This window comes from Natator depressus, chromosome 6 (genome assembly GCF_965152275.1).
Source record: "Natator depressus isolate rNatDep1 chromosome 6, rNatDep2.hap1, whole genome shotgun sequence".
In the NCBI taxonomy this organism is placed as follows: Eukaryota; Metazoa; Chordata; order Testudines; family Cheloniidae; genus Natator; species Natator depressus.
The window spans coordinates 3,841,685-3,858,366 of record NC_134239.1 but is presented as its reverse complement, the minus strand read 5'-3'; the positions used below and the strand labels follow the sequence as shown (position 1 = coordinate 3,858,366).

The following is a 16,682-nucleotide window of genomic DNA, read 5'->3' as shown; positions in this document are numbered from 1 at the left end:
ACGGCTAGAGATAGGCAGACACTAACCCCTGAGTCCTCGGAGCGTTCCCTGCAGTGTCCAGCCCCTTATCCACTGAACAGAATTACCCGGCCTGCTGTTCCCACGGGAACCGAACACACCAGCTTGGAAGATTCAACTCAGGACCAGCACTTTGCTTAACAACACAGCACTGAGATCTGTTTATAGTGACAACAGGAATGACTGTTATCAAAGATATAGAAATTCAAGTAATAGTGAGTAAGAATGTTGGAAATAAATGGTACATATACAACAAAATCACAGCGCACTATCTAGAGACTAAACTTAACTAGTAAGTAAGTTTCTCTCACCCAAAGGTCTCCTCAGTGTTTTCAGTCAAGCAAAAGTACTGTCCGTTTTCTTTCTCCATGAAGGGTGCCAACTTCTCATCTTTGTCTCCCAGATATAGTGGAGCAAACCTTTGAAGTATTCCTCCAGATAGGGTCTTTCCTTCCCCGTTCCTTGTCTTTTCCTGTTAGAATTCTCTTCTTTGATGTCCTCACAATCCTTCATTTTCATTCAGTTCAGACTGGTAATAAGGGACCCACTGTGAATGAGACAATATTCAATTTACATGTGTGACAGGTTCTCTCGTCAGCACCCCCTTAGGACTGTCACTTGATGGGCTGAAATACCACTGAGTCTAGCCCTTCTGCCAAAATGGGCACCCCTTAACTTTGTCTTGCCGAGCTAGACCCTCCAGGCCTCCTCCAGCACAGACACAGAGATGGGGCCACACCCCTCTGCAGAATAAAGACACTGAGATCAGCTCAGCTCTGGGCAGACTCAGTTAATGGGACTTGCCTCAGCACCCCAGCTTTCTGGGAGCCTGAACCCCAGATAAATTCAGCTTACACTGTATAAAGTTTTATACAGTATAAGTTTATGTTATTCATCCTCTTTCTCGAAGTAAAGAGAGATATGCACAGACTGTTTGCCCCCCACGTAACAATTACTTACACTGGGTTTATTAATAAACAAAAGTGATTTTATTAAGTATAAAAGATAAGGATTTAAGTGATCAGAAGAGGTAACAGACAGAACAAAGTAAGTTACTAAGCAAAATAAAACAAACACGCAAAGCTAAGCTTAATACATTAAGGAATTGATTACATGTAATATCTCATCCTCAAAGAGGTTCCAATAAGCTTCTTTCACAGACTATACTCATTTCTAGTCCGGGCCCAATCCTTCCCCCTGTTCAGTCTCTGTTAGTTCCAGCAGACATCTTGGGTGGTAAGCAGGGGGTATCCTCACGACTGGCCTCTCCTGTTAGGCTTCCCGCTCTTATATAGCTTTTGCAGAAGGCAGGAATCCTTTGTTTTCTTGTTCAAAATTTTTCCATGCCTCATGGAAAAAAATAAAATCCAAGATGGATTCCAGCATCAGGTGACACAGACACATCTTCACAGGAACCCCCATTCCCCCTCCTCCTCACAGGCGTCCCACAGACTTACAGGGAAACAAATCCATTCGCAGCCAATTGTTTCTTGCTTAAGAGTCATCAAGTTCCTGAAGTATCATTAATGGCCCTCACTTGGCATAACTACATTAGTAACATGATTTACACTTCATATTTTGAACTTCAGACATGAGAATGATATATGCATGCAAATAGGATGAACACATTCAGTAGATGATAACTTTTCCAAGGATATCTTACATGACTCATTTTGCATAAAGCGTATTCCAGTTATGTCATATTCATAAGCATATTTCCATAAAGAATATGGAGTGCAATGTAACCATATGTCAGCAGACAGATGGATAAATATCTCTTGTGTGACAGAAACTCTGGTTTTCACCTTTGCTGGAGACCAACACACAGGTGCAGACTTTAAGAACATATTTGCAGTATATGTGCAATGGCTGGAAGCTAAACAAATTCAGACTGGAAATAAGGCACAAATTTTAAAAAAGGTGAGAGTAATTAATCATTGGAACAACTGATCCAAGTGTCGTGGTGGATTCTCCATCACTGGCTATTTTTAAAGGTTGGATGTTTTTCTAGAAGATCTGCTCGAGGATTTATTTTGGGGCAGGTCTCTGGCCTGTGTTACACAGGGGATCAGACTAGATGATCACAATAGTCCTTTCTGGCCTTGGAATTTATGAATTATTCAGAGAGGCTTTCACCCTGTCAAAATGTCCTCTGGGTCTAAAAAGCGGAGCATCGTGGGATTTTTCCTGACCAGCCGATGTTCACATTGGTAAATTGTCCACAGTGATCCACCTAGGCCTGCATAACAATCACTAAGTAGCAATTTTGGTGTGTGCACTCACAGGCAAGGTTGGGTCTATGGGGGAACAGAAGGAAGATAGGCACCCCATTAATCACCCCAGCACAGCGAGGGAAGCCCGGGTCATTGACTTAACCTGTTTCACTGCACCTTGCCCACCTTGACGGTAGGACCCACTTAACGGCCCTGCACACTTTGACTGGTGACCATCCCCTGATGATTTCCCAACATCTTCCTTCCGCAGGTTCCAAACAGGAAGCAGTCACAGACCCTGCTTCTTATCAAACTGTACTGAGACAAACAGCCTCACATCTTGGCTAAGCTTCAAAACCCGGACTTAGACTCAATCCTATCCTTTGTTTTACATTTCCATTCCTTTCTGTTGGATTTGTGGTCCAGAGCATTGATCTAAAACATTCACCAGCTTCCAAATTTTCCTTGAGCCTGATTCTCCTCTCCATCGCACTGACATCAATCAGGAATAATGTCACTAAAATCAATGGTGAAAAACTTGCATATGAGAGAGACAAAGCTGGTTTTGAATCGTCAGTGTCTTTATCTACCATAGAGAGCAAGAGGAAAGGGGGAGTGTGTAATAATAGGAAAGCAGTTTTATGCTGATGCAAGATGTTGCCAGCAGAATTGGAGACAAGGGACCAGGCTCTTGTTTTGGAATCTGCATAGGGGATATTAATCAAACACACAGAGCTGGTTGTGGGCGGGGGAGCTGGAGAAGGGAAAGGAAGGGGGTTGCTGTCAGCCTAGTGCCGTACAGCTCTAGTTTCGGTTTTGCGCTCTCAGCTTTTTTTCTTTTTTTTTTTTTGGTCTCTAAACAAACAACCTCTCAGCTCTCCGGAGCTTCAGGAAGAAACTTGCCCTTTGCAGCCGTGCAGTTGTTTCCTGACTCTCTCTGCCCTGGCCTGGCAGGGTGCACAGCTCTCCTCTGAGGAGGCAGCATGGTGAAGACCCTGAGAGATCATCTGCTGAAGACCCTGGAAGAACTGGAGGAAGATGAACTGAAGAAATTCAAGTTCAAACTGCACGAAATGCCACTGAAGGAGGGATATGAACATATCGGCCGCAGGACACTGAAGAAAGTGGATGTCATCGACCTCGCTGACATGCTGATCAGCTGCTACGAAGGAGATTATGCGGTGGAGGTGACCGTGGAGGCGCTGAAATCAATAAACAAGAGGGATTTAGCAGAGCAACTCGCCAAGGCAATAGGAAATGGTAAGTGGCAACCCCAGGAAAAATCAGCCCCCATCCCTGAATATTTCTTCACTTCTGGATTTGCTTTCCTTTCTCACTCCCCACTGGCTCCAGAACGGAGAGCTTCCTGCCAGGCCACATCTGAGCTGCAGTTTCTTTCCTTTCTAATGGTTTCCCCTCGACAAGTCTGTGCAAAGCTCTTCAAGTGGGAGAAATATCCCCTCTGACCTCTTCATGCCTCAAACGCTCTCTTGACTTTCGTTACAGCCATAGGCGCTGACTTTTAGTCTTCCCTGGGGGTGCTGCACCCCTGCTCCACCACGAGGCCCTGACTCCACTCCACCCCTTCCCCTGAGACCCTTCCCTCTCTCCGCCTCCTCCTGGCCCCGCTCCAACCCCGCCCGCGAGGCCCCCACCTGCCCGCCACTGGCTGCTCTCTGCCCTCCCCCAAGTGCTTCCCCCAGCCACCAAACAGCTGAGCGGCAGCCCCGTCAAACAGCTGATCGGTGGCACTGCTGAACAGCTGTGGCTGACGGGTGCTGAGCACCCACAATTTCCCCCCCCATGGGTGCTTGAGCCGCGGCGCACCCATGGAGTCAGCACCCATGGGTGCAGCTCTTTCCTTTCACTCGTTCTCAGTCCAAGAGCTCATCCAGGCTTCCCCGGGTGCCTGGGTCATTATCTAACCAACAGAGGTTTCATTTCCAACTCATGCTTGCTATGGTGGGAACTGTAATGTAGCCACGGTTCCCGAGGCCTGATATTCCCTGATTAACAAGGCAATTCTGATGCATTCAGCACACCCAGTTCCCTCTCTCTCTTTCTCTTTTTCATCTCTCAAGCAGAGAACAGCACTTTAGATCAGGGGCGGGCAAATTTTTTGGCCCAAGGGTCACATCTGGGTATGGAAATTGTATGGTGGGCCATGAATGCTCATGAAATTGGGGGTTGGGGTGTGTGGGGGGGTGAGGGCTCCAGCGGGGTGTGCGGGCTCTGGGGCGGGGCTGGGGATGAGGGGTTGGAGGTGCAGGAGGGTGTTCAAGGCTGGGACCAAGGGGGTTGGAGTGTGGGAGGGGGATCAGGGCTGGAGCAGGGGGTTGGGGCACAGAAGGGGGGCAGGGGTGCAGGCTCCGGGAGGCGCTTACCTCAAGGAGTTCCCAGAAGCAGCAACATGTCCCCCCTCCGGCTCCTACATGGAGGCGTGGCCAGGTGGCTCTGCGCCCTGCCTCGTCCACAGGTGCTGCCCCTGCAGCTCCCGTTGGCCGTGGTTTGTGGCCAATAGGAGCTGCGGGGGTGGCGCTTGGGGCGGGACAGCGTGTGGAGCCCCTTGGCTGCCCCTGCGCAAAAGAGCCAGAGGAGGGACATGCTGCTGCTTCTGGGATCCACGCAGAGCCCTGGCACATACCGGGCAAGCCCCTGACCCCGTTCCCCGGCAGGAGCTCAAGGGCCGGATTAAAATGTATGAAAGACCGGATGCAGCCCCTGGGCTGTAGTTTGCCCACCCCTGCTTTAGATGGTGTTTCCTTAAGTCTCCTGGACACTGAAGGGAATGTAGAGACCTTGGGTTTGATTCACGACTGAAATCTATGGAGCGGCACCAGCATAAAACTGGATTTTTGTGAACCAGGTGGCAAATCCAGACTCCCACTTACTCTAGATCTGTCAAAATATATCGGTGCTTCTTTTACAGACACGACAAGGTTCTATTTATCTCAGAGAAACAATTAAGTTAAACTCAGATGAAAACGTCAGACTAGCACTAGCATCTAAAGGGTGTAAAGCCAGGGACACATCCGTTTTCCTGAACTCTAATCCCACAGTAAAGGACCCTTAGGGACAGCTATAAATTGGCACAAGTTAGAGCAGACTAAAGGCTCCTCTCATTTACACCAGGGACTGAAGCGGCTACTGGAATATGGTAGGGTAAAGGTGAAATTACATCACCTTTGCCTTCTTATATCTAGAGGTCCAGCCAAGCAGCCAGATGTGAGGATCTGGCTCGTGACTTTTCAAAAAGAAAAAAACAGCAGAATTTTGCTAGGGAATATTTTATGAACATTTTCTCTGGTTTCCTCCAGGCTTGTCTCCTCAGAATAAAGTTCATGGGTGAGAAACTTCAGATGGAATCATTTTGTGCTGCTGAATTTACAGGGCCAGGAGGTGGACCTAAAAGGGTTCATTTAAACTAATCAATCACAGTGCCCTGTGCACTTGAGCAATTTTTCATTGTGGGAGGAACCAGAAAGAGACCTAGACATGGGATCACGACTGTCTGGATTCTACTCCCAGCTCTGCCATCACGTCCCAGCTCTGTGCCTCAGTTTCCCCATCTGTAAAATGGAAACAACTATCCTGACCTTCCAATGTAACATGCATATTTTTCTTATTTTCATTTTGCTTTTCTTGCCTATTATCTGAAACTTACTGCACTTTTAGTCAATGCTTTTTAAAAATAATAGTTTCCATTTCAATTGAGTCGTTGTGTGGCTTGTTTCCAATTTGGCTTACCAAAAGTTAATGGTGTGGTCTTCTACGAGCAGTTTCCACCTCCCTCTTGTGACCTGTTTGTGTCCGATTATTTTCATGGACTTTAAAACAGTTCCTCATCATGCTCAGATTTTTCCTAATAAAACCAAAGGTGGGAGAAAATGCACAGATACACATAGGTCAGTAGAGAAAATGCACAGAAATTATATAAACATAGTACTAATATGTGTTTGTCTCTCTGATTTTTTTTTTTTTTGCTAGATGCTTTAAACTCCAAGCAGGAATCAGACACTCAGCAAGGTCCAGAGCTGGAGGAGAAAGCTCTTCTTGAAGGTAGGTAATTCCTCTGTAGTTAAACACATTTATGGAATGACTTTCAGTATTAGTTGACTCCCAACTATTTTAGCCAATAAGGCATGTGGCAGAGCGGGGATTGAACTCAGGTCTTTTATATCTTAAGAGAGTGAGCTAACCACTAGGATATTAGATATAACAAGAGGTTTGATTCCGTAGATATGCTTTAGCATATTGACCAGACTGGGCGAGCTAGGCAGGGGAATGCTGAGTCTGTGAATCAGGCACAAAGCTGCCGGGCAGCGTCAAGATGTAGATGTCTGCGCGCGGGCCCAGCTGCCGAAAGTTAGCTGCCTCAGGGACTTTACTGGTGGAAACTTGGGCACCTCGGGGATTTTAGGCACCTACAGCATAAGGCAGCAGCTGAGCAGAGGTTCTGTGAATGCCAGTGGTGCTAAAAGGTTGGTTGTAGGAACCTAAACTAAAAGTTAGGTGACTTAGTCCCCCATGTGCAATCTGGTGAGCACCCAGCTCTTCCAGGCTAAACACGGCCATTTCTATTGTTCTGGAACTTAGGAGAGAAACTGGGAAGAGATTTCATGGTTGGCATCACAACTAGGACTTGAAAAGAAAAAAGAAAAGGAGTACTTGTGGCACCTTAGAGACTAACCAGTTTATTTGAGCATGAGCTTTCGTGAGCTACAGCTCACTTCATCAGATGCATAGCATATCGTGGAAACTGCAGAAGACATTATATACACACAGAGACCATGAAACAAAACTTCCTCCCACCCCACTGTCCTGCTGCTAACAGCTTATCTAAAGTGATCATCAAGGAAGGCCATTTCCAGCACAAATCCAGGTTTTCTCACCCTTCCCCCCCCCACACACACACAGACACACATACAAACTCACTCTCCTGCTGGTAATAGCCCATCCCTCTTTGAAACCTCTCTTTATAATGCGCATGACATTCATAAACATTCATATAACATTCATAAACCAGTCGGAGAACACTTCAATCTCTCTGGTCACGCAATCACAGACATGAGGGTCACTATCTTAAAGCAAAAAAACTTCAAATCCAGACTCCAGCGAGAAACTGCTGAATTGGAATTCATTTGCAAATTGGATACCATTAATTTGGGCTTGAATAGAGACTGGGAGTGGCTAAGTCATTATGCAAGGTAGCCTATCTCCCCTTGTTTTTTTTTTTTTTTTCCTACAACCCCCCCCCCAAGACGTTCTGGTTAAACTTGGATTATTGCTGTGCACATTGTAAGATGAGCTATTGCTAGCAGGAGAGTGAGTTTGTGTGTGTGGTTTTTGGAGGGGGGTGTGTGGGGGGGGGTGAGAAAACCTGGATTAGTGCTGGAAATGACCCACCTTGATTATCATGCGCATTATAAAGAGAGGTTTCAAAGAGGGATGGGCTATTACCAGCAGGAGAGTGAGTTTGTATGTGTGTCTGTGTGTGTGTGGGGGGGGAAGGGTGAGAAAACCTGGATTTGTGCTGGAAATGGCCTTCCTTGATGATCACTTTAGATAAGCTGTTAGCAGCAGGACAGTGGGGTGGGAGGAAGTTTTGTTTCATGGTCTCTGTGTGTATATAATGTCTTCTGCAGTTTCCACGATATGCTATGCATCTGATGAAGTGAGCTGTAGCTCACGAAAGCTCATGCTCAAATAAACTGGTTAGTCTCTAAGGTGCCACAAGTACTCCTTTTCTTTTTTCTTTTTATGAATACAGACTAACACGGCTGTTACTCTGAAACTAGGACTTGGACAGTCAGACCTAGTGGTCAGAGCTGGAGTCGGGAGTCAAGCCAAGGGTCAGGCTGGCACCAGAGTCATAGACCAGGGGCAGGTATCAGGAACAAGGTTGGAAGGCAGGAACCAGGAGCAAGGCAGGGAAGCTGGGTGCAGGGGCTCGGCGAGAAGACAGAGACCAACATAGAAGCTAGCCAGGAGTTCACCTAGTTGCACAGACAACTTCCTGTGTCTCCTTCTGGCTTAAATAGCTCAGCCAGACCAATCGGTGCGGCCAGCCTCTCCTCCAGTCACGATTCCCATGGGCAGTGCCTCTGGTGGGGCTAAAGTTCCATTAGTCATTCTCAGCTCATCACTTACTAACAAGTTGCCAGATGACAGCCAGGATGCGAAGGTCACCTGGGGAACGGCCTTCAAGGCCCATGGATCCTCAGGGTTGGAATAAGAGGCTAGAGAGCAAAATTTCCAACTGCACATTTCATTGGAAGCATCTCAGGGCCAGAAAAAGTTAGGGCAAGACCCAACTGATTTGAATTCAGACTTTTCTTTTGTTTTGCTTTCATGACAAAAATTCCCCCCCAGTTCATCCCAAAGAGCGCTCTCTACTGGTAAAAAGGAAGCAAAACAAGAGGGCATGAGACCCCAGATGTGGGTCAGTTTGAGAGACAGCATCACAAATTTCTCTACCCTTATTCAAGGTATGAATACGCATCACTCTTTAATTGAAGATGTGACCCTCATCACATTCGCTTTGACTGTATGATCATATCTATGTGCTTTGCATAAGGTGTCATGAATGTGAAGTAAAATAGAGCATGTCACATTAAGGCAGCTGGCTTCCCTTTCTCCATCCGGTTCTGTGTGCACGTGAATGGAAAAGGTCTAGGCCTAGAAGAGGAACTCAGTGTGTTTTGCTTTGGGTTAGCAGCAGTGGTGACTGTCTGTTGTAAGCGTATTTTGGGAAGCAAACTGCAGTGTAAAGCAGAAATTAGGGTTTTTTTCCTGTTTTTAAGCTGTTTTGAGCATATCAGCTGCTGGACTGTGGTTTAATTGTTCAGGAACCATTTTCTAGCATGGAGACCAAATACATTTGAATGTTTCTCATTTTAATGGAAAAATCGTGTAACAGTAAGAGTCAATGTAATGCCTTTTGAAGCACTAGATAAACAGTACTTCTGTCAATAATTTGAATAGAATGAAATTGTGAAAAGGAAGGCTCTGGTATGTCAATTGCCAGTTTCTTAGAGTGTTCATGGAAGGGGGAACGTATGTTCACATACTAAGGGCTGGTCTACACGAATGCTGAAAGTTGATCTAAGTTACGCTACTTCACTTACGTACGTTACGTAACTGAAGTTGATGTAACTTAGGTCGATTTACAGTGGTTTCTATCCCAGGCTATGTCGACGGGAGATGCTGTCTCGTTGACATAGCTTCTGCCCCTCGGGGAGGTGGAATACAGATGTTGACGGGAGAGCGCTCTGCCATTGACTTACTGTGCCTTCACTAGACCCACTAAATCAACACCGATGTATCGATTTAGCCAGTAGTGCAGACATAGCCTAAGAAACACAGGCAAGAAATGCATCTTTTCACTCTGAACCCCCCTTCCCAAGAAAAATAAAGAAAGGGGAGATTTAAAATAAAGACAGAAAGTGCACTCAGAACACCACCCAAGGTTGGGTCATTGTTAGCAGAGCTTTAACCTGGGACCTTTGATTTAAAAGTATGACTCTCCATTGGCTATGCAAAAGAACCCAGTTTCCACAGCCTGGAGGCTATAGCAGACTCAAACTTCCATTTGTGTTCCAGGACCTAGTGCAGGAAAAAGAGCCAGACTGCATTAGCAGGGGTTGCAAACAGATAATTCCCACCACTTGTCTGATACATGTCTGAATAAACACATTCAAAACAGGTATATTTAACACCAGATGGATTCTGAAACCTGCTCATGCTTTAACCTCTTTCTGCAGAGAGAAGGAGAGCACTCCAGGACTTCCTGTCCACTCTGAAGATGGAGCAGCACAGAAGCACAAAGCTGGCGCTGAGAGATCTCCAGGAAATCAATCCAGAAAGCCTACAGAACTGGACTCCTCGGGCATTAGAGGATTTACCATGGCATTTTATGAGGAAGGTCATAGCTTTGAATGGGACAGCCAGAAACACGAGCCTTGGGCAGGGAGCACCTGGTGACCAAGCCAGCAGTGCGGACAACGGGGGACAAGGCAATGGTAGTAATGTTCTTCATCATAGCAACATGGACGCGAGAGCTTCTCTGCACCCCCTCGATGTTCTCTGTGCTGTGCTGCTTTGCTCAGACAGTTTCCTACAGCAGGAGATCCTCTCCAAAATGTCCATGTGCCAGTTTGCCCTCCCTCTGCTGTTACCTGCCCTTGACACCCCCAAGTGCACCCTACTGCTGTGGGCCATGAGGGACATTGTGAGGAAGTGGAGGCCGCACTCCCTGGGAGAAAGCAGAGGATTCAGAGAGGAGAGCCTGGTACTCACCAAAATACCAACCGTTTCCTTTGTGCGGATGGGGAGCTGCAGCTTCTCCAAGTCCAAACTCCTCAATGAGGTTCTCAGCCCCTCCCAGCAGCACAGCGATTTCTTTATCCATCGGGACATGGAGTCCGGGAATGTCCCTCGGGAAATCGCAGATGGACTGGTTGAGATTTCCTGGTGTTTCCCTGCTGGAAACGAGGATTCAGATCTTTTCCCAGAGCCCGTCGCAGTTACAAATCTGCGTGGAGACATTGAGTCCCACTGGCTGCAGTTTAGCTTTTTAACAGAGGTCTCCTCAGCAGTGTTCATAGTTACTGAAAGCATCAACGAGAGACAATACACGCTGTTATCATCTCTGCAGGGATCAGCCACTAAATACAACTTCATCCTCAATTACGAGTCTGGCAAACGGAGTGAAACTCAGGAATTCCTCAATAAATTAGCGCCAGTGCTGAACCTGAGTAAACAACATGTCCTAGAGAAAGAAATTGGGACCAAGAAAGAGGAATTCATGGAAAAGTTGTGCTCTGCTATAGGAAGTATAATGAACGATCATCACAAGGACATGAATATGGAAGGCATGGCTGTGACCGCACGTGAACTGGGAATCCAGCTGGATGAGGACTGTGAGGAATGTCAGAGAGCAAAGAACCGCGTTAAAGACATCATGGCAGAAATAAAAGATGTTGGAAATTACAAGAGGCAAATACTGCAACTGCAAGAGGACCTGTGGAAGAGCTTAAGCAACGTGGAAAGAGAAATGTGCAGATTGAAAGGACAAGGGGATGTCCCCACAGAAGAATATAAATCTAGGCTGAAAGAGAAATTGTTGGAGTTACGTACACAGCAGAATAAATGTGACCTTACTGACGGTTTGACTAAATTTATCAATGGAATAGGAACACTATCTCAAATGGAAATATGCTACTTCATGAAATGCATGAAATCTAATTTAGATGGCATTGCAAAGGGGAACCATCCTAACTTGCAACCTAACCAACAAAAGCTACCAGAACTGGATGAATCCATCTCTGTCAGTTCTCTAGGAGTGGAGCATTTCCTGCGTGAGCTGGGGCAGTTCTACGAGGCTGAACACTCAATGGTGAAGATAGGCAAAATGGCAAAAATTCAAAGGAAATTCATTCATTTCCCGAGGTTAGCAGCTGACTTGATGCTGGAAGGATTTCCCATGGAGCTCATCGATGGAGATGCCTCCAACATCCCACTGCAGTGGATGACAGATGTTCTGACTGAGCTCCATGCCAAGCTGGGGGGAAAGTCCAGAATCCTGGTTCTAACAGTGCTGGGAGGGCAGAGCACTGGAAAATCCACCCTCCTCAACACCATGTTCGGCCTGCAGTTTGCAGTGAGCAATGGCCGACGTACGCGAGGAGCCTTCATGTCACTCATTAAAGTGGCAGAGAACTTTCGGGAGGACCTGGGCTGTGATTTCATCCTGGTGATAGACACAGAAGGACTGAAAGCCCCTGAACTGGCAAGGCTGGAGGATAGTTATCAACATGACAGTGAGCTGGCCACCCTGGTGGTTGGACTGAGCGACATAACCATCGTTAACCTGGCTATGGAGAACGCCACCGAAATGCAGGATGTTCTGCAAATTGTGGTTCATGCCTTTCTCAGAATGGAGGAAACGGGGCACATGCCCAGCTGCCAATTTGTGCATCAGAACATCAGTGATGTGGCTGCCTATGAACAAAACATGAGAGACAGGAAATATCTTGTGGAGCAGCTGAATGAAATGACCATAGCTGCAGCAAAGATGGAAAAACTACAGAAAGAAATTACGGTTTCTGACATTATGGACTATGATCCAGAGAAACACAATTGGTACATCCCCAGCCTGTGGCATGGGGACCCTCCAATGGCACCAGTGAATATTGGGTACAGTGAGAGTGTGTGTGGGCTAAAGAAATTTTTGTTTGAATTTGTAAGACAACATTCACTTAAGAGCGTTCCCAAAGACCTTCCCCAATTTATCGAATGGGTGAAGAGTCTGTGGAATGCTCTGAGACATGACGACTTCCTCTTCAGCTTTAGAAACCCCTTCACAACTGAAGCCTACACCAAGATATCTGCAAAGTCTGTAGGGTGGGAATGGGCGTTCCGCAAGGAGATGAATCTGTGGGTAACTGAAAAACAAACTTTCTTCCAGAATCAACCACCAGCTAAATTAGATGCTTGTGTCCTGACCAACTTAACAAGTGAGACTGAGCAGAAACTGAGCCATGAATCACACAGGATTTTGGAGTGGTTTCAAAGTGCAACAGCAAAACTGGCAGTTTCCGCTGTAAAGAACATGGGATATTTTGTTAGGAATTCAGTTCCACTATCTCTTCAAAGTTCAAGTTATTCACATGTCATTTGTTCCAATCTGGTGACTGCCAGCGAAGGATGGCGAAAGAAAAACACTATTCAGGGTACGTGCATAAAAACAATCGAAGGTGAAATGGACTTGCTTTTGGAATACTGTAAAATGAGAGAGAACAAAGCAGACAACAAGGAACTGGAAATGGAGTTTGAAGAAATGTGGAGTGAGACCGTGTCAAAAATACGGCTGGGCTGTTTGGATGAAAAGCAAATTTATCAAGACATTGAGTTGCTTCTGAGAGAGGACCTGGCTAAGCAAGAGAATTCATCCAGTCTAAAGCTACAGGAAAACAGCAACTTATTGAATTATGGAACAAAATCTTTCATTATGAAAAAGGAATACTTAGATTTACCATGGATTAAGACCCTGAATGAATGGTTCACGCAGGAATGCTGGCATAAAACAGAAGAACTTGTTAAATCATTAATGGAACAGTGCAAAGATTATATTAAAAATGTAGCAGATACCAAAGCAGACTATGATGAAATTTACAGCAGAAATCTGTTGAGGATGATCAATCAGAGGCTTCAAGAGGCAGACGTTCAGAAACTTCACACGAGCTCTTGCTTTAAAGTTGACCTGAAGCTTCACATTTTAGGGGAAGTGGCTCCTTTATTAGAGAAGATGCAAGTAAGCTTCATGAAAGAAAATGATCCTGAACTTTATCTGGAGAAACTAAAACCTCAGTATCTCTCCACATTTAGAGATCTTTGTTTGGGGAAGGATTCCTGCCAAACAAGGGCCAGGGATTTGTGTCATTGGTGTCTTAAACCTGTCTTGGTGGAGTATGTGAACAACAGACTTGGGTTAGAAATAGTCGATGACATTCTCAGCAGTGGACAGTTTGATGAATATACAAACCGAAGCCTTTTCCAGTTCACTGCCCTGAAGAAGCTGTTGAAATATGAAAACTTTGACACCTATATCATATACATTAATAACTATGAACATTTTGTCAAAATCTGGGTAGAGGGACACCTGCTAGATTTCTACAGCCGGACAGCACGGTTGCAACACCTGGAGAAAGAGATTCTGTCCTCAGTAATAAAGAAAGTCAGGACTGCTCTGGAGTCTCCCAGTGACAAAAGCACCAACACGGTCTGTGACTTTTTAGATGCGTTTTGTGGAGCGTTACAGAATGACTTGGTGATTTCCAAGGACCGTCTGGCAGTGGTGCGGTTTAAAAACACGGCAAATCCTATGCAGTTTTCTGCTGACGTTCAGGCCATCCTTCCCGAACTGGAAAAAGAAATCTTAGCTGAATTTGATGAGTTGACATTTGAATCCAAACTCTCCAAACTGTCCGTGAAGCCCCAGGATGAAATCTTCAACTGCGTGTTTGGCTGCGGGCAGCAGTGCCCATTCTGTAAAGTCCCCTGTGAAGCAGGAGGCATGGATCATACAGAACACTTTGCTACAGTCCATCGGCCTCAGGGATTAGGGCAGTGCAAAAACAAACGGACAGGAATGCTTGAGTACTCTTTGTGTTCTTCTGATGTGGTTTCCAACGCTTTATTTAAAAATTCAGAAACGGAAGAGAAATTTCATCCCTATAAAGATTATCGACGATATTACCCAGACTGGCGCATCCAGCCCGATCCCAGCATCGACACTTCTGACTATTGGAAGTTCATTTTTAACAGGTTCAACTATAAGTTTGCTAAGAAGTACAATGCTAAGCCAGCAAATCTGCCACAGGTTTGGGAAAAAATAACCAAAGAACAGGCGCTACAAAGCCTAGAGGAAGCATTTAACATAAAAAAATAAACCAGCTCAGAGTCTTTTTAAGTGGGATGGACATATGCAAAAAAACAGGGTTTGTTTGTTTGTTAATTGCATGCAAAAATATCACTTCTTATGCACATATTTCTTTAGCTCATTAAAATTGTGATTATGGGAAATCCTAAAGAGATGTGGCCTAGTTGCAGACCGAGCACCACCCGGACTGATCTCTGGCTACATCCTTCAGGTGATGTTCAGCTGGGTATTCAGTTTCTGTTCATCACTGGTGATGTTGTGGACCCACGAGATCACCAGCTATGTAGCAACATTCCCTGGTAAATAACTTTCGGAATTTGTTGGTCTTCCATCCTAACACTACATCCATGCCAACAAGGCCACCGAACCTGCAGTCATAGACTCATAGAATATCAGGGTTGGAAGGGACCTCAGGAGGTCATCTAGTCCAACCCCCTGCTCAAAGCAGGACCAATCCCCAATTTTTGCCCCAGATCCCTAAATGGCCCCCTCAAGGATTGAGCTCACAACCCTGGGGTTAGCAGGCCAATGCTCAAACCTCTGAGCTATCCCTCCCCCCGTGAGCTATCCCTCCCCCCTAAGTCATGCCGATGCAGGTAGTTGCTGGGTTCAACTTCACAGAGTCTCATTGCCAATCAAGTCCTGCCACTGGATATGGAGCAGCTGAGGATGAGAACTGAAAACTTCAGTCCGGTGTCCCTCAGCGCCCATGTTCACCGCCGTACAACGGAGTTGCCACAAGTATGGTTCTGTAGATCCACAGCCTCGTAGCCAGCCTGATGTTGTGATCACAGAGGCCGCTGAAGGGCCCGACACATGGCAGCAGATTCTGTAACAAAATTCAGAGCTTCTAAATGGAGGTCCACAGGGAAAGATTCCCGTCCCCACCCCCCCAGCACATTTTGCATCATGGTGATTTACGATGGAATTGAAATGAGGAATATGCAAACATGCAGCTCTGGAATTAGTATTTTTAAGCATCACCTTTGATCTGCTTAGGCCTGGTCTACACTTAAAACTTATGCCAGAATAGCTACGCCGGTCAGGGGCCTGATTAAACCACAACCCCTAGTGACATAATCATGCCAACAAAACTCCAGGGTAGATGCAACTCATGTCATTTGGGGAGATGGTATTTCTACATCAATAGAAAAACGCCTTCTGTCTGCGTGGGCTGCATCTATACAGGTGGGTTATGCCGGCAATGACACAGCCTTGGCTCCAGCCAGAAACCTGTTCTCACAGCTGTATTTTGCTGTGGCAGTAGTAGATCTAGTGTCATCTGATAATTACAAGAGAACGTCTGAAAGAATAAAAAACGATTTATTAGCACGTTTGGGACTAATGCTCACGTTCTGACTCAGTATTTCCTCTGTCCTGACTCAGGCAGAATTCCCACTGAAGTGAGGGGGAATTTGCATAAGAAAGGAATGGTTAAAAACTTAAGTAGGGACCTTCCGGATTTGGACAATTGTTTTTATTCAAGTCCCAGATCAAACTATGCACATTGCATGGGTGGTGGGTATAAGTGGCCAGAGGAGGCTAAGCCTCCCCAAAACCGGATGTGGCGCACCGACCTCGGGAGGACAGCCAGCCCGCCCCCTTCGAACCGCTGACACTGTAGCCCTGCCGTGGTCCTGCCTGTCCTCTTCCCCCATGGCCCCACTCACACTGCTCTTCTTCCTGTCCCCGCTCCGCCTCTTCCCCTTTCCCCGAGGACCTTCCTCGCCCGCTGCTCGGGGAGTAGAGGCACAAGCAGTGGGCGGGGAAGGGCCACCGGGGAGGGGGCGAAGAGGCGCGAGTGGCAGGCAGCAGGGGCCTCGGGGGAAGGGGCAAAGAGGCTCGAGCCATGGGTGTGTGGGCCGAGCCTTGGGGGCGGGGGAGCAGGGCTGGGGCAGAGTGGGGTGGAACATGGGCGGGGCCTCGGGGGAAGGAGGCCGAGTGGGTGTCGGCCTCAGGGCAGAGCAGGGGGGTGGGGCTATGGTCCAGGTGCTCGTGCCCCCCCCCCC

The 16,682-nt window shown here is 46.6% G+C and overlaps 1 protein-coding gene across 1 annotated transcript; it reads left to right on the top strand.

Annotated features, from left to right (window-relative positions):
- The first annotated feature begins 3,170 nt into the window (after positions 1–3,170).
- On the top strand, positions 3,171–14,716 carry LOC141988496 (up-regulator of cell proliferation-like). Its single transcript, XM_074954292.1, has 3 exons — positions 3,171–3,491; positions 6,219–6,290; positions 9,995–14,716. Exons 1-3 carry the CDS (start codon positions 3,215–3,217, stop codon positions 14,680–14,682), a joined length of 5,037 nt encoding a protein of 1,678 aa, XP_074810393.1. The 5' UTR covers positions 3,171–3,214; the 3' UTR covers positions 14,683–14,716.
- The last annotated feature ends 1,966 nt before the right edge of the window (positions 14,717–16,682 follow it).

Excerpts from the sequence above, each read along its gene's own strand:
- LOC141988496 (XM_074954292.1), top strand. The coding sequence starts at position 3,215 with ATGGTGAAGACCCTGAGAGATCATCTGCTGAAGACCCTGGAAGAACTG. Across the intron at positions 3,492-6,218 it reads CGCCAAGGCAATAGGAAATG|ATGCTTTAAACTCCAAGCAG; the intron begins GTAAGTGGCAAC and ends TTTTTTTGCTAG. Across the intron at positions 6,291-9,994 it reads GGAGAAAGCTCTTCTTGAAG|AGAGAAGGAGAGCACTCCAG; the intron begins GTAGGTAATTCC and ends CTCTTTCTGCAG.